This window comes from Dicentrarchus labrax, unplaced genomic scaffold (assembly GCF_905237075.1).
Source record: "Dicentrarchus labrax unplaced genomic scaffold, dlabrax2021, whole genome shotgun sequence".
NCBI classification, from domain to species: domain Eukaryota; kingdom Metazoa; phylum Chordata; class Actinopteri; family Moronidae; genus Dicentrarchus; species Dicentrarchus labrax.
The window spans coordinates 5,660,161-5,680,692 of record NW_026136715.1 but is presented as its reverse complement, the minus strand read 5'-3'; the positions used below and the strand labels follow the sequence as shown (position 1 = coordinate 5,680,692).

The 20,532-nt window shown below is 39.8% G+C and overlaps 1 protein-coding gene across 1 annotated transcript in view; it reads left to right on the top strand.

Moving 5' to 3' along the window:
* Window positions 1–19,688, top strand: part of acap3a (ArfGAP with coiled-coil, ankyrin repeat and PH domains 3a) — a 72,162-nt gene extending 52,474 nt beyond the window's left edge. The window contains exons 11-25 of the mRNA XM_051424213.1: window positions 2,231–2,343; window positions 3,218–3,269; window positions 3,688–3,788; window positions 4,408–4,519; window positions 5,109–5,317; window positions 8,834–8,903; window positions 9,179–9,273; window positions 9,392–9,609; window positions 9,904–9,993; window positions 10,212–10,301; window positions 10,473–10,699; window positions 11,712–11,821; window positions 12,470–12,580; window positions 12,686–12,747; window positions 18,678–19,688. Of these exons, the coding sequence (XP_051280173.1) occupies window positions 2,231–2,343; window positions 3,218–3,269; window positions 3,688–3,788; window positions 4,408–4,519; window positions 5,109–5,317; window positions 8,834–8,903; window positions 9,179–9,273; window positions 9,392–9,609; window positions 9,904–9,993; window positions 10,212–10,301; window positions 10,473–10,699; window positions 11,712–11,821; window positions 12,470–12,580; window positions 12,686–12,747; window positions 18,678–18,784 (1,767 nt within the window). The 3' untranslated portion in view covers window positions 18,785–19,688. The remainder of the gene's footprint in view (window positions 1–2,230; window positions 2,344–3,217; window positions 3,270–3,687; window positions 3,789–4,407; window positions 4,520–5,108; window positions 5,318–8,833; window positions 8,904–9,178; window positions 9,274–9,391; window positions 9,610–9,903; window positions 9,994–10,211; window positions 10,302–10,472; window positions 10,700–11,711; window positions 11,822–12,469; window positions 12,581–12,685; window positions 12,748–18,677) is intronic.
* Window positions 19,689–20,532: the final 844 nt, after the last annotated feature.

The following is a 20,532-nucleotide window of genomic DNA, read 5'->3' as shown; positions in this document are numbered from 1 at the left end:
CTGTTGTCATTGTAGACGTTAAATCAAGCTGTAAGTCGTGTTTGTTTGGTGATCTGGGCAGCCTGCCAGAGAGATTCCTGTGGGTCAGCAGGGGACTGAAACTCCCACCTTCCTCAGCGAGGGAGGTGTGTTTAGGGACTTGGAAAACTGAAGCAGACCCAGACACTGTGGTGTCAAAGCAGCCTGCTTTTCTTTGGGTCAAGAGCAGCTACAGTACTGCGCCAGTGTCGTCGGCTATTCTTCCACAGCACCCTGCCATGGATACATTGGCAGCTGTATGGTAATTAGTCGTAATCCTGAGGCTCACAGGGCAGCAGGCAGGTGGCTGTAGTGGAGGACACACATGTCGGTGCTGGAATTGCGCACTGAGCTGCAGCGACACAACGCGTTAGCCTCCGCTGTGAGAGGTGCAGCTCTCAGACAGTGGAGATGCTTCTACTCTGAGAGGTTTCAGGAGCTGATCTCGGTTATTTTTTTGAAGGTTTTGGCCTTTTTTTGTGCTTTTCAATGTTGTTGGAACACACTAAACGTTTGAAAATGAAGATCTTTTGCCGGTGGGACCAGAGTTTGGTGGGTTGATTTTCATTACATTGGTTGTTTGTTACTTTAGTATCTAGGAATGATTATGAGGTTTTTTTTTTCATGGCTTTAGAGAAGTTGTATTGCTCTGACAGTAGTTTGTTTTTTAAGGTTTCACTGTTAAAGGCACAACATATGCTTTCACTCTCTTTATTTGTCTCTTCCTGATTCCCTGCCTACTCAGCACAGTCCCATTAAAATCTGAAAATGCCTGTTCCCAGGCGTAACACTCAGTGACATGCTGTATGTGCATGTGTACATGTTAAAATAAGTGTTTTCTAATGCACGCTGGTGGACAGGGGCAGAGGAAAATGCAGTCATGTGGGGTAAAAAGGTTGAATTCTTGCATATTCTTTGAATATTGACTTGATATTTTATGTTGTATTCGACTATTCACTTTGTTACAGCAATTTATTCGGTGGTAGTTTTCTTTATTAATATAGGTATAATCTGTTTTTCCTTAAAGTTGTTAAAATATTGACAGATTCGTTATGAAACTTGGACTGCTTATTGCCTCCCTAAACCTTTTTTTTAAACCATTTTCTGCTTGTAAATCCTTTTTATTTTGTATTGCCTATCCAGTCTTTGGTAGTTAAAAGAATCTATTTGTATAAAAGATATTTATTTTGTTAATTATTAATGTAACAAACTGGGACTGTATTATATTTAGTGTAAGTCTTGTAAATTTGATGCCTGATGAAGGTCCATTACTAAAACAGTGTGCCTCTCATGTGTTTTTTCATATGTGTACAAGTTAAACTGGTGATATGTGGAGAGCAGTGAATCCTTCTATTATTCAAACATGCAGTAAGTAGTTAATGGTGTGCTGGGAGTTGCTGCGAGCACACATACACACACACACACACACACCCTGTTATGAAACAGGAGAGCGAGTGAAGATGTGTGTATGTCGGATACATCTCTCTGCGTTTTAAGCTTGCAACCTAAATTGGCTCCGGTGGGGAGACTGCGTCTGGTCTCTTCTCGAAGCTGCATGCATGCGATGTTGAAATTAAATTTTGGGTAAGTTAATGTTCTGTCCCCACTGCATATTACATTACTTCTGAGATGTAGCCTCTAAGCAGTCTCGGGACATACTGAGTCACTCTTCCATTCTTTAACATGAAACATGAAAACACTGGTGACACTAAAACCCTTCAATTTTAGGTATGACTCTCCCCTAAGCTCTAAGTACTTGTGTACCTCTTTCTGTTGGCTAGCATTTAAGTGCTAGGTGTCATGTTGTAAGTCAAAAGGTTAGAGGGTAATTTCACATGAATCATACTCTCTGCTTATGTAATAATTTGCGTCACGCTCACATCTGTTGAGTTATAAAATGCCCCAGTGTGCCACACAGGAAGATGGCATGCTACTCCTATGCATACATGGATTAACACGTGACCGTTTCTACATGATCGCACAGTGTAGGATGATTTGGTCGGTTTATGGACTGCATGTACAGTACAGAGCGCGTCGAATGCTACTGGTATTCCAGGAAACGGCACAAATGCAACCGCTTCACTACCGAAAACAGACGAGGGGTTTTGTTTCCTGTTTGGAAAAAGATCCTGCCAACAATCAGCTGGTCTGTTGAGCTTTTGTGTGACAGCCAGGGTTCATTTTAAGCTTCTCTCTTTCTCTTCTCCTCCAGGACTTTTCGTATGACGACTCTAAGGTGGAGTTCAACGTGGACGCTCCCAATGGTGTGGTGATGGAGGGCTACTTGTTCAAGAGGGCCAGCAATGCCTTTAAGACCTGGAACAGGTAACTAAGGATGCTCAAAACATCTCTATATACTGGAATATATCACATTGGTATATACAGTGAATTGATGGTAAAACACTTTGTGTGGCTTTAGCATTACCATAAGTTACATAGAGTTATACTTAAAAAACAGGGAATATACAGTAGTGTGTTGAGGAATTATGAGAAATGAATAGGAAAATGAGGAGCTATTTATAGTCTTCCTTATAAATCCAGAACTTGCCTAAGAATCATCATGTTTTTAAGTTTTCCTCAGCATCCAAGTAATCCACTGATATTTGTCCGTACATCCACGTGTGCATTGCAAACATGATCTGCGAATAGCTAATTCGGCATACTTTTAATGCTGCTAATTGGCTGAAATTAAACAATATGGGCAAAAAGCACCCACAGCTACTTCATGGCAATGTTACACTTCCTGTTGACAAGGAGGGGGTGAGGTTGGGGTGCAGTTGTCTCGAATAATCCAATTTTTACAATATTAAAACAAGATATTTGTAAAATTATTATATACTGACATAAATCAGACAATACATTCTAATATAATGTGTATTATAATGTTATCAGAAGATTACTGTGCATGCTCTTTCCTCGGTTTCTCATTCTGGCAGATCCGTCAGCCTATTTCTGTCCCTCTGTGGCAGGTTCCTCCGGGTTACTGTGACTATGATGTGAAGCGATGTAATAAATTCATCTCACATGGTCACGATATGGCGAAACCCATTTCACTCAAAGCTTTTACCCGTCCTTGATCACACTGAGAATTGGAACGAAAATCCATCTAAAACAAGTTTTTATTTATGTCCCCTTCTCTCTCTCTCTCTCTCTCTCTCTCTCTCTCTCTCTCTCTCTCTCTCTCTCTCTCTCTCTCCAGACGGTGGTTCTCCATACAGAACAGTCAGCTGGTCTATCAGAAGAAGCTCAAGGTAAGTCCTTATATATCCTTGAGCTATTAGCTTTCCCCCCAGGTAAACTGGGTTCTGAGAGGTTAAGTGCACTTTAATGGGGGGTGGCGTTCAATGTTTTTGATCTTCACTAAAAAATCCATCATCCCTCAACAACTGAGTGTTTGTGAGTCAAAAGATCTCTGCATCTGAGTGCTCGATCTGGAGCCGACAGTGCGGTTTTCAGGTCATTTTCAATTCTCGGCTTGCCATCAGTGTGTTTGTGTCTGTGTCTGTGTGTGTGTGTGTGTGTGTGTAAATATCTAATGGTCAGGAAGCTTCCAGCTGGCAGGGAAAACTGTCTTATCATGGGGGGCGGGGGGGAACAGCTGTGTTATATTTACGTTGTGCTGGGGCTGTTGATAAGCAGAGAAATGAGAAGTTGTTTGTGTGTTCGCAGGATTCGCTGACGGTGGTGGTGGAAGACCTCCGGCTGTGCTCCGTTAAACCATGTGAGGACATCGAGAGGAGGTTCTGCTTCGAGGTCGTCTCCCCCTCCAAGTAAGACTTAACTACTGCAGGGGTTACCATGTGATTTTGATTCATGTTTTGGTGATCCCTTCAGTTTTAATCCAGCGCCATCATCAGGTCAAAGTTTTAATTAGTCTAATTCTCAAGTTTATTACCAGATATATGCAAAACTAATGATGCTCCCATCGCACTCAGCTGTACTTTGTGTTTAGTGCTAATTAGCAGATGTTAACATGCCGTAGTTGTATAGACATCAGTTTACTGCACTTCACACGTCTCGTTTCAGTTCAGAAAACCAATACATCTCGTCTTCATCTTCTGATCACATTTACTGCAAAATTCGCATGAGATATTTTATTTTGATTAATTTCTAAAACACTGAGGTAAGCAAATATGATGCTTCAGTATCTAAGATAAGATAAAATAGACTTTATTGATCCCAAACTTGGGAAATTCACTTGTTACAGCAGCTCCAGATGTAACACAGCAGATAAGAAACGAAGAATGAATATTATGTGAAATTTGTGAATATGCAGAAGAAATCTTTCCTTTTTTAATACAGTGTTGGTTTAGCATGTCACGTGAAATTATGCAGATCTGTATAGAAGGTAAATTATGATTAGTCAATTCTTCTTTGATTGTTTTACAGGAGCTGTATGCTTCAGGCTGAGTCTGAGAAACTAAGACAAGCGTGGATTCAGGCGGTTCAAGCTAGCATTGCCTCAGCCTACAGAGAGAGTCCAGACACCTACTATATCGAGGTGAGTTAAAGGGTTATAAAGCGCGTACAAGGTTTGATTTGAATGTATCGTTGCAGTGGTGGATACATTTATTTAAAGTACTGTACTGAAGTATAATTATGAGGTACTTCATTAGACTTTTTCCATTTTATGCTACTTTATACTTTTACATTTAAGAGGGAAATCCTGTACTGTACACTATATGCTATCTATTGCTATAGATGTAAATAGCTCCACCTAGACTTACTACAACATTACAGGAGCAGTTGAACATTGTGGGAAATACACGTATTTGCTTTCTTGCCCAGAGTTAGATGAGAAAATTGAAACCTTTCTCATATCTGTAAATACGTAAATATGAAACTACAGCCAGCAGATGATTACCTTAGCTTAGCTTAACTTAATATAATGACTGGAAATGGAGATAAACAGCTAGTCTGGCTCTACACAAGTGTAAAAAAAATCTATCTACCAGCACGTCTAAACCTCACTAATAATATCTTGTAATTGTACTACAAAAGAGACATAAAGAGAGCATCTGCATAACACAGACTACACCTATTGATGTGGCATTTTGTGATCCTAATGAAAGTGTGTGTTTTATATTTAGCATCTGGACAGAACAGCCTCTCCGTCCACCAGCAGTATTGATTCGGCCAGTGAGCCCCGGGAGCGCAGCGTCCGAGGGGAGACCATCCTGCAGCGGATCCAGTGTCTGCCGGGGAACGAGCAGTGCTGTGACTGCGGCCAGGCCGACCCTCGCTGGGCCTCCATCAACCTGGGCATCCTGCTGTGTATCGAGTGCTCCGGCATCCACAGGTAGAGTCCAGACAAACACTTATATTTCTCAGATTAATCTAAAAGAGAAAAAAAGCCCAAGAGGAATCCTGACTGTGGCAAACGATCCTAACCACATGCTAGTGATGAATAGAGGAACATTTACTGAAGGTTTGGACAGTTTGGAGGTTCTTGCTTGAGTATTTCCATTTTCTGCTATTTCTACTTCATTACATTTATCTGATTTCTGGCGTTACTTTGTAGATTATTATTAGATCCCCTCCAGACATAAATCTGATATGGGTTTTCCCTTAAAAAATTTTTTAAAATTACATCTGTTTCTTCACCCTACGAATAAGGAAAGCAGTGGTGTTTCTACTGCCTCATTTCATTGATTATTTAAGAAGACCCAAATTAAAACTTTAAAAATATTTTACCTTAGATGTTTTGTATTAGGCCTTATGCAGAAATAAGAGTTTTTAAAAATATGTTTATGTAAGTTTATGGAATGTTGTAATATGCAACATGGCTTGGAGCAGAATTTCGTATTTGTACCATGTTGTCTGAACACAACCCAGAACAACTACGGGTTAATTAGCAGGGTTGATTGCTTACTTAGCCCCATAAAGGTATATAACATTAATACTAATCACACATTAGTCATATTTTAGAAGTCATTTATTAAAAAAACTGTTAAACAATAAACAGCTTTTTAGCAACCATTCCTTTTTTCTTCATGACGACTCATGTGGAAAGTCCCAAAAACAGTTCTTGTCCTCTGAAAAGCAAAGGCAACACACACTTGCTGCATTGGTGTTGGTGTATCCTTTATTGCAGTGTCTGCACCCCTGTCTTTCCTGGGAAATGTCTACTGGTACATCCAATTAAGCACATCTCTTGGATGGTCTCTTCTGAGCATTCAAGGTCATGTCACTGTCTGTGATGCTGGGCTCCTTTGCCTGAAGATGGTCATCTCTCTGGAGTTCAAGTGTTGTGTTCACCAGAGAGGATGTAGCTGTGCCTGAAACTGTCTCCTGTTCATTGTCTCTTTGCTAGACATCTTGAGAGCTTTGCAGTCCCGCTTGTAGAGGAGCCATGCATTGACCACAGCGAGATGATGGTTGCCAGAAGATGTACATGTACCAGCGACGGATTTGATGGGGAACTAATATTTGGCTGTAAATGAGCCAACAAATCCATCCCCCATGTACTCACCAACAATGTAAGGCCTCTCAACTTCAATGTAGGTTCTGGTGGCTTTGTCCCAGCGTTGAATCTTCTGCACAGGTTCAGTTCAAGCAAAGGATGTGTGACGGCCCTGTTGTCATACCATTTGACAGCACAATGTTGATTCCTCCACGACGTATAGCTTCATCTCCTTTTCTTCAAGCTCTTCCGTCTCACGGTTACAGTAGGGTAGGCCGCCTGGCTGTTCCCATACAAACAAGTGTTAAACTCAGGCAAGGAGTTTCACTAATAATGGAACACAGGTGAAGAGTTTGCACAGATTTTGTAGTTCTGACCTTCTGGATTGGGAAGCCCGCCTTCATCACAAGATCACCTGACAATCCAAGTTCAGATCCGTTTCTTTTATTTTTCCTTTGTAGACGTCACACATCATGCCAGAGATTCCAGTTCTCACCCACACTTGAATCCCCATGGGTTTGGCTTGCCTTGCATATATTCTGATCTGCGAATTTCCCTGATAGGATACTTCATACGCCTGACAGCTGTTATGCTCTCTACTTATCATGCAAAAAATATGCATCCCAATCACCAGCCATTTAGTCAAACAATACTCCTAATAACAATACCGTTTGTGCCTAATTATCATACTAAAGAAACATGCATACCCCCACATATCCACACCCCACATTCAGGAACATTTCACCTTCCCAGAACGAATTGTCTGTTGGTATCCCTTGGGACAAAGTCATGGAATTTAGGTCAGTCGGTCAAATAACTACATTTTTGAGATAAAACTTTAAATCAGTCAAATACAGAACACAACACAAGGTTAGATTATACGTCCATGTATAAAGAAAATACTTAAGGCGGGTAGGAGGGATGCAACCTGTTGGGCCCACTGCAACAAGCCTCTATTGACTACCACACCACCCAGTGTTAATGCAACAAATATATAAAAACTCAAATATTTGAATCTATCACAGTAACTACATATGTACATGCTCGACATTAATAACAACCAAAAAAACATACTACGATTAGTCCATTAAACAAGAGATGTTGAAAGAACCAGAGTGTGAGTTAGAAAGGCGACTATAAAATGTCCATCAATAGCATCAAAAGACCATACTATAAGAAGACAAAGATAAAATATAACAGTGTTTTTAGATGCAAAGGACGTGTATTTTACAACAAGGGGTGTTCAGGGTTAAAGCGTAATCCATAGCAGGTAAGAACAACTAGCTTTTGTTTTTAAAATTAAAAACTAAACCTTGAGAGTGCGTTTTTAAAGCTACGACCATGCCCTCTTCAGCATCTGCTGTGTCTATGTGCGCTGAGGCTTTAATTTAGATCCCTTTGAGTGCATCTCGCCGAATTCTTAAATTCACAAACGCTCATACAACATGTTTAAAATTAGGGGTAAGGGGAGCACAGAGACATGCAGCTCCCCTTGCACGAAGCTACTGGCAAAACACGTTTTTTTGAGAGACGGTTCACTTTAAGAGAATTCCACCGTTTTCGAGAGTGGTGCCAGCAGTCTGTTACTTTGGCCTCACATGCGCTGCTAAAGTCACCGAGCACGATCTGCCACACACACACACACCGCTGATGGGATTAAAGTGCAGTATGTTGCTTATTGGATTTGATGGAGGTTTTTTTCATTGAGGGGGAGGGAGTGAGACGGATGCGGAGCTGAGACAGACACACACAGTGAACACGCCGTTGAATGGTTCAATTCAGTGTCAGATCATGGTGAATATGATGTAATGCCGTTGAGTGAAGGTATCATGCTGCGGATAAACACATCCTGTCATCATGCAGATCAATGCGCCGGGCTCATGTGTGTTATTTTTAAGTTACAGTTATCACTGCTTATGTAATCACGAACCACATCCCCCGTGTGTGTGTGTGTGTGTGTGTGTGTGTGTGTGTGTGTGTGTTCCTGTTGAATATTCATGACCCTCTTTTGGGGCTCGTCCTCTCACAGTGAGATCAGACATGGCTTCTTTGTTACAATGCAGGGCGACGAGGGGGAGAAGCGCAGTATCACTGTTGCCTGGATATCAGACAGCTTCATCGGTGGAACTTAGTGATTTGCATTACATTAGGAGCGGCTTCTCTCATTTCCTTCAGGATAACACTTGTGATTTTAGATCACTCGCAGCTATTCAGACCAGGTCACCATACAACAACATGGTGAATGATTCATTTGTAAAACTTAGAAATAATATAAGATACTCTGGTTTCTTGTGTTGGCCGCCATCTGTTGCCTTAAAGTCATAACAAAGTATAATTCTTTCACTTTCAGCTCTAAATTTGTTTGCCTACAGAACATAAATGACTTTAACTTGAAATGTGTTTTTGTTTCAGGAGTCTCGGGGTTCACTGTTCGAAGGTTCGCTCACTCACACTGGACTCATGGGAACCAGAATTATTAAAGGTACAGTTTGTCCCAGCAGCGTCTGGAGAATGAGGCAGTTAATACTGTTGCACTAAAGGAATAGTTTGACATTTTGCAAGTTGATAGGATTAAACAAAATAAAATATCATGTTAATTTGGTAGCTTCAGCAGAAGCCAGTTTACCATGTTTTATGCTAAGCTAAGCTATCTGTTCTGGCTTTTGCTTCATATTTAAAGGACAGATCTGAGAGCAGTTTAAATCTTCTAACTCTCGACAATAAATAAGCATTTTGTCTCCTGTCTTTGCTTTGTAGTTAATGTGTGAGCTTGGAAACAGTGTCATCAACCACATCTACGAAGGCTCGTACCAAGAGCAAGGTCTAAAGAAACCACTGCCGTCCAGTTCAAGGTAGGAATTTATCGAATGAACTTAACTGTATAGACTATAAATATATTCTCATACATGATTTAAGTCTGTTACTTTTGAACGCAACAAGTCCGTCATGTGTTGTGTGGTCCTCCTACAGGCAGGAGAAGGAGGCTTGGATTAAGGCAAAGTATGTAGAGAAGAAATTCCTGAAGAAGCTGGGCTCCACGGAGATACTCATCAACGGAGAGAGGAAGTCGGAGCGGCGGTGGAGCGTGAAGAAGTGTCGGAGACACAACAGTGCCACCACGGTCCCTAAAACGCGCCGAAGATACCGACAAGAGCCCGGAAGCACCTCCCCTTCCACCCTCTCCGCAGGTACTTTCATTGATCTCCATCGCAAATTATGTCTGTTCAGAGTGGAGCTTTATAGTGATGTGGTTTATTTGTTTGTTGTTTGTTTACATTGTTTGATCCAGTTTGTGCCTCTAATGTATTACAGCGGCACAGTGTAAGCCTAGAGCTGTGACTTGAATATAATGGGTAATACATGAGAGGCAGAAACTGGGGCTAGGCCTACGCAATGGGCCCTAATGTCATTGTTATATTAGAAAACTGTTTTTCTAGAAAGACTGTTTTCACCTTTTGCTTTCATCTATGTTTGTTTCACAGCAGCTGCCAAGTTCAGACGAGACTCCCTGTTCTGTCCCGATGAGCTGGACTCTCTCTTCTCCTACTTTGACACGGGATCTGGGCCTCGAAGTAAGCAACTCTCTATTTTGACAAACTGCCAGTTTTCACTACAGCAAGACACTCAAGCCTTTAACTGTAGTTTCTTACCCAAATTGTGGATCAGGGGCTTGAATCTTAGCTTGTGTCTGTACGAGCCTTGACTCTGTGCCTGTTAAACAACACTGATCAGCCAGAAAGAGACAGCGGTAACTAATGTGTCCATGTTCTGGCGTCTTCTGGTCCGGCAGGCCTGAGCAGTGACAGCGGGTTGGGAGGCAGCACAGATGGCAGCACAGACATCCTGGTGTTTGGCTCAGTGGTGGACAGTGTCACAGAGGGTGAGTCCAGTGGAAGAATGTGTAACAGATGGTCCCTTAGGTATTATGTACAAGATATACTGTGTGAATAAAGTAGATAGTAGAATTAATTTGGTTCCTTTAATATGGTCCTGAAGCTACATGTATTCTGTGTTGCCTGTGTTCCTCTTACATGAGTTCTCCTGTCCTCAGAGTGCGAGGTGTCGGAGGACTCGAGTGGTGAAGCTGAGCTGGAGGCTGAGCCGGAGACGTCAGACCCTGAGGACATGAGGGACCTTCATCCCGGAGCGCTGCTCTACAAAGCCTCAAAAGCCCGCAACCTGCCAGTCATGGCTGAAGCGCTGGCCCACGGGGCGGATGTCAACTTAGTCAACGACGAGGACGAAGGAAAGACGCCTCTCATACAGGCTGTGATTGGGGTGAGTCAGCCTGACTGAGAGGTACCAGAACTGTGTCACATAGGAAGCATCATATCTGTGCATCCCAATGTTTTAGTAACACAACAAAAGACTTGTCCACGCTTTCCATTTATTGTCTATGTACCGCCGTGCAATGCGTTCTGGTATTGCCACGGTGCGTTTCAGTGGACGGGCCGTCACGTTGGCTGCTACTCATTTGCATAAAGTAAAGGTCTACATACAGCAGCTCGACTTGTTGCCTCTGGAAACTCAAGAAAAACCTTTAAACTCACTGTTGTCAATCCAAATCAATCTGTAAGATACTGTAAAGCAGCAGTAGTAGTGATACTATTTATGTTTCCTGGAGCAGAAAGCATTTGTCTAATCAGGTGCAATCAGAAGTGTTTGCGCGGTTGTAGGAGGCTGTTTGTGACTACGGTTGTGTCCCAAAACGTACCATTAGAGATTGATAATGTCATAGTGATTATCTCAGTTTGGGCTTAGACACTTCAGATTTTTTACATTTTTAAGCCTGTGTTATAATCTCGTAGCTAGCATTGAGTTTAAAGTTTATTGATATTTACTAATCAGAGAGGGTGTAAGGTGTAAAATGTTGTTTTGCTTCTGCTTCAGTGACATTTTGCTGGTGAAACATCTGTAAAGTGCTGCTGATGTATTTTGTTGATGCTGAGACTGAAGAGAGTCCATCTCTCTGATAGTGATGAGACCTGAACGTCAATAAAAACTGACACATGTTGGAATCATTCACAGATATTAATAATGAAATATCCTAATATGATTAAATCCAGGATTAATATAACAGAGACACTAATTGACATACTGTGTGTTTTTAAGATGAGTTGACACAGACTAGAAGTTTTAAAGTTGAAACATCATTAAATAATTGACTATGCAAAGATCAATTCCCTCCAAATCGCACCACAGTGACCAGAAATGGCTCTGGTGACAAAATCAATACCAGCATGTTGTGTTTGTCGGTGTGAAGCAAACCAGTGTTGTTACTTTATTTTAGGGTTCATTGATCGCCTGCGAGTTCCTGCTCCAGAACGCTGCTGACGTCAACCAAACGGACGCGAGAGGGAGGGGCCCCCTGCATCACGCCACGTATCTGGGACACACAGGGTGAGTCAGGAGTCAGAGCGTAGCTGTTTACTCCGCATTCGTAGCATCTCACACAGTTTCCATTTCAATAAAACATTTGCTTTTGATGACGTTTTGCTGTCCACACACATCGGGCCTCAAGCAAGAACCATCCACATAAACTGTTCCCAAACCAAACACCATCCCCTCTTTATGTCTCTCACTGTACCACGATCCACTGCTAAGTTTGAATCTTTCTCTCAGCTGATTCCTAACAGCACAACCACAACTGCAGTGCGATATTCTTCTTTTCACTCTTTGGTAACATCTTTGTGATGATGAATGAAACTTGCCCACAAACGCAGCAGAACAGATTAGACTAGTTTGTGCAGTTAAAGGTCCGGTGTGTAGCATTTAGGAGTATTTATAGTCAGAAATGAGAGAGAAAACGTCACCGCTTGATGCGACTAAATCCTGCACGCTGGTCCTTTAAGATAATCTGACGCTCGTATAAGTAAAGTAAAAGAGATTGAGGATAAGAATACAATTGCATGAGGCCCATTGTCTGCAGCAGCTTCTTTGAAATTGCAGATTTCATTATTTGTTTTATTTCAGACATATTTAGCACAGACCTTTTTAAAAATGATGAATGTGCATTGTGATTGATCTCCATTTCTCTGCTATTTTCAGGCAGGTGTGTTTATTCCTAAAGAGAGGAGCGACACAGAACGACGGTGATGAGGATGGCCAGGACCCTTTGAGTATAGCTGTGCAGCAAGCCAATGCAGACATAGTCACACTGTATGTTCATTTTTACACATACTTGGTATACATTTTTTTATTCTGCAGCTTAAAATTGATTTTTAACGTTCTGCTCCTCTTCTGTTCTGCTCTCCTTTCCTTCAGGCTGCGTCTGGCCAGGATGAATGAGGAGATGCGGGAGTCGGAGGGACCCTTCGGACAACCAGGTCAATACCCAACCAGCAGTCCCACTGAGCAACAGTATAAGAAATGCATTCAGGAGTTTATCTGTATCAATATAGCACAGTGCTAGAATCAGATCCAGTCAGGTTAAAGTACAGTGTAAAGCCAGCGCAGGGGGTGCCAGTAGACATATGACTGACTGAGAGAGACCTGTCGGGGATCTCCTGCTCCAAGCTTGTTTTCCTCCACTTGTTTTCTCTAAAAGAGACTTTTCACTACCAGATAAACTTCTCTACATCAGATATACCAGAATAATTCAAGTCCCTCTCCCCAGCACTCAGTCTGCTGACTTTAGTCCACAGTAGTCAGCTCCTCACTCAGGATCGCACACAGGTTTTAACTTCCTTTTAATGATGTCAGATTTGACCGAGCTTAGTCAGGTGCTCACCAGTCCAATCACAGCCTGGAGAAAGGTTTAGACACTTTTTTAAAAAGATAATCCAGCAGCACTATCGTCAAGCAATCAATAAACCACAGATACAGTCATCAGCAGTGTATTGGGGAACAGCTTTGACCTTTTATCTGGAGGTTTTAGAGGGTACAGGGTGCTGTGAACCAAAGACCTGCCACAACAATTCTGCTTTTTATTTCATTCAATTGTCATGTGACTGAGTTGTTATTGTAGTGCAAAGTGGGAGGAGCTATTTCAGGCGCCGCTGGTTCTGGAAGTAAAAGTCCTGTTAATTTGTACCATAGAAAATGTTATGTGACTCACAGTTGGAGCACTTCTATAACTTAGATCGGCAGGAAACTGTCTTTGTTAAATCATCATTATTCCAATCATTATTAATATTTATTATCAGTAGAAAAGATTAAATGTTTTAAACTAGTTCATTTTTAATTTCTGGGTCACTTTTGGATGAATTCTGTTTCTTCTCCATGGAAATGGTGGCCAAGGCTTATGGGAAGTGTAGTACGTAGAGCAGTCTGCCATAAACAAAAAGACGTGAAGTAGAAATAATTAGAACTGGAGGTTGTAGCATAAAGCTATAGAGCCGTTACATTATCCAGGAGAGTCCCGTGTTTCTATGTAAAGTAACATCAAGAATATAATTTAAATGGGAACACAGAACAGAGAAAAAACACTTCTGGAACCAGCGGCTCCTCACACTTCGCAACTGTTTGTAGTGCAGATGATGTCGGGGGAATAATGCCAAATTTTCTAGTACAGGGTGGTGCAGCCAATTTCTTGCCTGTTCAGGGTCAATTCAATCTGAGCTGACTGTGTTTTTTTAATAACCTGAGGGTCTGTAGTCGTGAGGCGGCTGTGAGGCTGCGATAACTGTGACTGAGAGTAAACGTACCGATCGGTAGATTCATCAAGTAAAGCTTTTATGTTGAATCGAAAGCGAATTTATGCACTTTTTCTTACCAACAGTGATTTTGAATTTAGTTTTTCGCCCTTGTGTCGTTGTACCTTCATTTTTATTTTATGTTTTCTGAATAGGTTCGAACGCTTTTGTTTTTATTTATAACGAAACTTCCAGAGCAATAGTGCAATGATTAGTTCAGTACAGATAATCTGTATTTTTTGTATTATGTTTAACAGCAATGCAGATGGTATTTTTTTAAGCTGGATATATTTTGTTAGATTTTATTTTGCTGAGCACTCACACACACAGTGTCAGTATTATATTCTCATTGTGAGAAAGCGAGCCAATACAATAGTTTCATAATCACTGCAGTGGAAGACGGACATGTTTTTTGATAAATCACACTAAACTAACATGTATTGCTGTATATACAGTATTTGTATGTTAAAATGTTTGTTTATGGTAATCTAATGTATCACGACTAGGCCTATATTAGACTTGTTCTTTGTTTATAGTGCATGGGTGGATGTTGCCCAGGTCTTCCCAACCCCTGTTACTTTTGTTTACTTCTGTGCCCAGTGTATGTGAATATTTGACATTTAGTATTGTTGAATAATGTTAATATCCGTATTATATACCGCCAAATCATGACAACAGTGCATGAAATGACGTTCATGACAGAAATGGATGCAAACAGACTGAACACCCCTTTCCCACTGTCTTCCATTGGCTGGATAAATTTAGTGCAAAAAGCTTGGTGACAATGAACATGGCAGCTCGGCCGCTGCCCAAAACTGTATTTAGTGATCTCATTTATGCTATAAATGAAGTTGGGTCTGATGAGTACTTTATGTTTTGATTCCCCCCCCCTTTGGTTGCTGACAGTAAATGGCAGTGATCCAGAAAGTGTTGGACACGACTGTTGCTTAAAGCACCGAACAGCCTCGTATGAGTTTTTAACGTAATCTGTGGCAAAATTAGCCTAAAAGCGAAATATTTTTCCAAAGATGTTGCTTGTCTTTGACAGATGCTATAGACTGTTGGGGTTTAGTTCAAACCAAAGACCGCAGACAGTTTTTCGGAGAGCTAGCAAGTGTTTTTACCCTTTTCTTTTGCACAGTAGGCCATAAATCCAAAGGGATTTTCTTAACTATAAGGGACTGTATAGAAATTATTCATATGGGGGCCTGAACCTTTTTTAAAAATGTAAGACCCTGCCCTGGGCTATTAATAACACATTATATAATGACACCACATTATGTAATGACCCAACGAAATGTATTCACTTCATTAACACCCACAATCTGCTGCAATTTGTAATAAACAGTCTGCACCCAATATGTAATACGTTTCCCCACATTTTGTGATAAATTAATACATATTGTGATGACAAAATGTAGAAGTTACACTCTTTATGAACTGCATTTTGAAGGGAAACCCTATCTTAAGACCACTGCAGTAGTAGAAATAAAAGCATAAATTAGTTTTTCCAGGTCGTCCTTTGGCATGAAGTCCCTGAGTTTGGCTGCAGGATGATAACAAAGTCAACTATAACACCAAGGGAGTCTAGAAGACATCAATTTTGGTTTTTTTAATTACATAATTAACCATAGTATTAGATTTTTCATCACAACTCCTTTGTTTTGTAAAAAGCACAAAACACAGGGAAATGTATTACATATTGCGTTCAAGCTGTTTATTACAAAATGCAGGTGTTATTACATAATGAAGTGAAATTATACATTAAATTATACGAGTTCAAGCCTAAAAGAGTAACTTAACACCCCTGAAAATCTTGTCTTTTCTGACCTCCAGTCGTTTAACTTCTCTCCTTCGCTGCAGTGATGTACAGGTGTACTCCAGGACCCTGTGACATCACTGTTGGGTGTGGCTACAGGTGCAACATCCGACCACACCTATCAGTGAAGCTATACAGCGATGTATTTGTACCATCGAGTCCTGGCTCACAACTGTCTGCAACCATTCTGTTTTAATGGAGCCGTTTATACTCCTGCAGAGGAGGTTCATCAAAGGCGGATGGTGTGACACAGCTAATATAATTTATAATAGTAAGGTCAGCGTGGATAAGACAGGGTGCTATTGTTCAATGGTGAAAATTAAAGAAGTTAAAGAATATCTGCATCCTCTTTCCTTTCCTTATAATTTTAATACAGTCCCTAACTTTAGTTAACCAAGTCACAGTCGCAGTGAACTGTTTTTATTTAAGGATGTAGCAGCAGATGTGACAGAAAGAGCAGCTCACTCATTTCCTCCCTTCTTGCTTTCTCTTCAGAGATAGATTCAAAGCACTTTGAAAACACTGAATCCAGCCTTTTTTCTTATCGCGTGCAGTACTTTGTGTGATAGCTGTGGGAGCTACACGCCAACTCTACAAAACTTAACAGGAAGCAGATTTTACTCGATGAATGATGTCATTACTAACAATGATTTTTGCATCATGCCATTGAAGGATTATGTGTTGTACAGTAAAATGTGTCTGCAGTGTATCAGTCGGTATAGGTCAACAAGTTTGACTGTTGTGTATATAAACTAAAAACTATTAACACTTTAACTGCTTGCTTCTAACATGCAATTTTTAACCTTCTTGTATTTTTTCTGTCTCTGACTGTTATCTGTAAAAACTGTCTCTGAATATACAGTACGTGTGCATATTAACACTGCTACTACTGCTATCTATGTTTGGTTTGGTACCTATGTTTTTTGTTTAATAACTCCTCCCAGTGTCTTCTAATATGTTAATGAAATAAATGGAAGATGTGACTAAAAACTAACCTCTCCCTTTGCTTCTTTGCTTCATTTCCAAGTCTTCTTTCACTCGCTTTGACAGTCTTTCACTACATCTAACAGCACTAATAAACCTCTGTCTTCACACACTGATTGTGGGATAACTCTGAATGTAAATGACATGTTTGAATGTGCACAGAGAGAGTTTAATGTTCGAGTTTCTCTATAGTTATAATGTTTAACTTTACTTCAACTCCCCATTTAGCATTTATAAGCATATTTAAATGATATAACACACAAACAAATCTTTAGTGTGTTCATTTACAGGCCGACCCAGACAAAAATGGTCAATTCCCTCAAGGTGCACTTACTAGATTTCTCCCAGAGCTTTTGGCCACACCTCATGGCCTTCATCAGCTGATGGAGTCTAGTATATTTATAGTATATAGTAAAATTATGGTAGTCCACTAGGGGTCGCCAAAGCTTCATGGGGAGTTGCAAGGCCGTCTTGATTTTAAGAGGTGTCAGAAAACTTAAAAAATGTACACATTAATTCTGTGAGAAACTAAATAAAATTGTTATTTTAAAAGTTGAGATTATTTTTTAAGACATAAACTAAGAAGACCTGAACACAAGTTATATTCACGGGGCCGTCAACCTCTGATAAACAGCCTTGTCCTGCATTAGAGAAGTTAAAACAACCAAAGAGCTGATAGAACAATGGCCAAGTGTCAGGGAGAAGAAAACACTATGTCTGCCAAAAAATGCAGATAAATAGCTGTTAAAAATATTTTTACAACATAAAACAGACAGAGAATTGTATAAAAAGTATCAAAAATATCAGGAACACTCAATAATCACACGAAATAATCTGCTCAAAATTCATACAAATCGCTGGCTTTACACAAACTCCATAAAGTGGTTCATCCGTTTGGGCCAGTGGTTCCCAACCTGGGGGTCGGACCCCCCACTGGGTGTCTTGATTTTAAGGGGTGTAAGAAAACTTTAAGAAATATACACAGAAGGCCTAAATCTCATTGTCCTACATTTAAAAAAAAGTACGCAGTTATAGCAACCAAAGAGGTAATAGAACAAACGTCAGGGAGAAGAAAACACTAAGTATGTATGATTGTTATAAATACAGAGAATTGTCTAAAAGGTTCCTAAAAGTAGCAGGAAAACTGATCTCTAAATAATATTCACAGGAAATAATCTGCTCATTTTGCTCACAAACTTCCTGCAGTTGTTGTGTTCACTGTTTACAGTTCATCAGTTGTTCTGTGCTCTTATTGTTACGCATCGAATATAATATGAAATATACATAAAACATGTCACTTAGTAAGTGGTTATCAGTTTAGTTTAATGAGGAAAAAGGTTGGGAAGCACAATGATCCTTATAAGCATTTAATACAAGTTACTGAGTCTAAGTCTTATACTCTCTCTTTCTCACACTCACACGTACATAAACAGGGAAAACCAGGAATGTTCATTCCCCTTTTTTTTAATTAGCCAAGCCTGGGAGCTCTCATGGGACACAAAAGAGTTCAACTGCTTTTGTTATTCCCCCAAGATTCAGCGGTTACCATGGCCACATGAAAAGTAAAGGCCCAGAATTTGAGAGAGTTGAAAGAGGGAAAGCTTCACAGTGCCTCCGCCTGTTTTTGCCCCTTCCATTCATGAGGCTTTTTCATACCCAGGGCTCCTCTGCTTTCTGTTTTTTCCTCCCTGCTTGTATTCACTTTAATATAAAAGACGTTTTGACTGTGTGTCAGACTTTTCTTTCTGTGGAAATCAAGTCTCAAGTGGCATCATTTTCATCCTTTTTTTTTCTTTTTGTGGTTTGTTTTCTTCACCAGGAGACGCCACATACCTTGACATCTTCCGAGAATTTTCCCACATGGCGTCCCACAACCCAGAGAAGCTGAAACGAAGGAGTGTGCACTTCCGACACTCCTTCAGGTAGTCCGCCAAGCGTCTGGAGGGAAGCAAAAATCGTATACTTGAAAAGTGCAGCAGCCACTTTCCACATGTAGTCACAATTGGAGGTTGCATCAGTCCAACATCACAAGTCATTGAAATTTGAAACCGCTTCTAGAAAACCCTGATAAAAAAAAAAAAGGATCATTATCATTTATATTCCTTATGAGATTTTAAACTTTAAAGTGGATCAAAGTGAAGGAAATCTGTCCGGTTTTGGTGACGCTGTTTGTTCAGTGTTTAGAATAGCTGCATTATAGAGTCTTGTGCTGTTCTTAGATCGAGCTTTTATTTTGAAATGAGGATTTGCTGGTCTTTTCCCTCATAAATACATATATAAATATAGTATTGCTTTTGTACAGTTGTTAGATGAAACTTTTATTAAAATCCCAAGCACTTGTTTTGTTTATTTTTCTTTATTATTGTTGTTGTTTATTTTTTTGTATAAATGATTTGTTTTGCTGCATCAGTTTCATCATTCGGATCAACATATGTGATTCCCTGAAGGCCTTTTCTTCAATACTTTACATAAATACATGTTTCTGTGTTTGTAATGCATGCATTTACTCCCATTATATTTCATACTTAAACTTGAATTCAGCTACGTGTCATATCATCATTAGTTATCATCAACAATCCAATGTCTTGAAGTCTTCTTTGTCTCCATGAGCAGTTCATTTGCTGATGAAATGTGTTTTTTTTTTTTTTTTTTTTGACTATGCTGGTGTAGTCTTTGTAATATTGTTGTTTAAATGTCAGTACCACTATGAAATGCAGTGCTTATGTTACTGTGTACATGCTGTAGAAGCAAAAAATGCTAATATATCTGAATGAACAGGGATACTGATGGAAAGATGGATGAAAATAAACATTTTGTCTGTGTTTACACACATTTTCTCAGTTTTTTGAGCAACCTGTTGACTAAACCTACATCACAACATGGAGCTAAGTCAACAGCTCCACCTTGTGGTGAAACGTGAGATTAGGGAGTTGCAACCTCCCAGCCCTGCATGACAACTATAACACTAGTGGGCTTTATTGTTTTTAGAGTGAGAGGATAGTTATGAAAATCCAGATTTATTATATACACACTCGTGAAACAGTCTCTCACGTCTGTTGATTTTAATTTTTTAAATTAAAGACTGAAAATTACAGCCCACAATAAGGGTTTTTATTGTAGTATTACGAGATAATTTAGTGGAAATAATGATTACTATCCATTAGTATTTAGCAACTGATGTTATTGTGAATTTAATGTGTACATGTTCCTCTGACAGTGGTGGAAGAAGTACTTACATAAACGTACCCCACTGTAAAAGTTAGACTTAAAAGTTAAAGTCCAGCATTCAAAATCTTATTGAAGTATAATTACACAAATAAATGGAACCAAAAATAAAATTACTCATAAATTACTGCAGAAAAATGTCAGCTGTGACTGATGTTTTATTATTATCATTATTATTGTATATGACATTATTAGATGTTTAATACTGATGCATGGCAGCTGCTCAAGATGGAGCAGTTTACTTCATACACAGTTAATTAGTTTAGTTCCTTGGATAAATGTGAGGGTTTGTGAGATGATTAATGGGAAAGGAAAGAATTAAAAAAAGTTCTGCTGAACAAATTTGCATTAATATTTAGGCCTTTTCTCTAATCTCTGTGGTTTATGTGAAAGTTTGGATAATTTCTCTTATTTTAGCATTAAATTGTTATTCAAATGAAACCATCTAT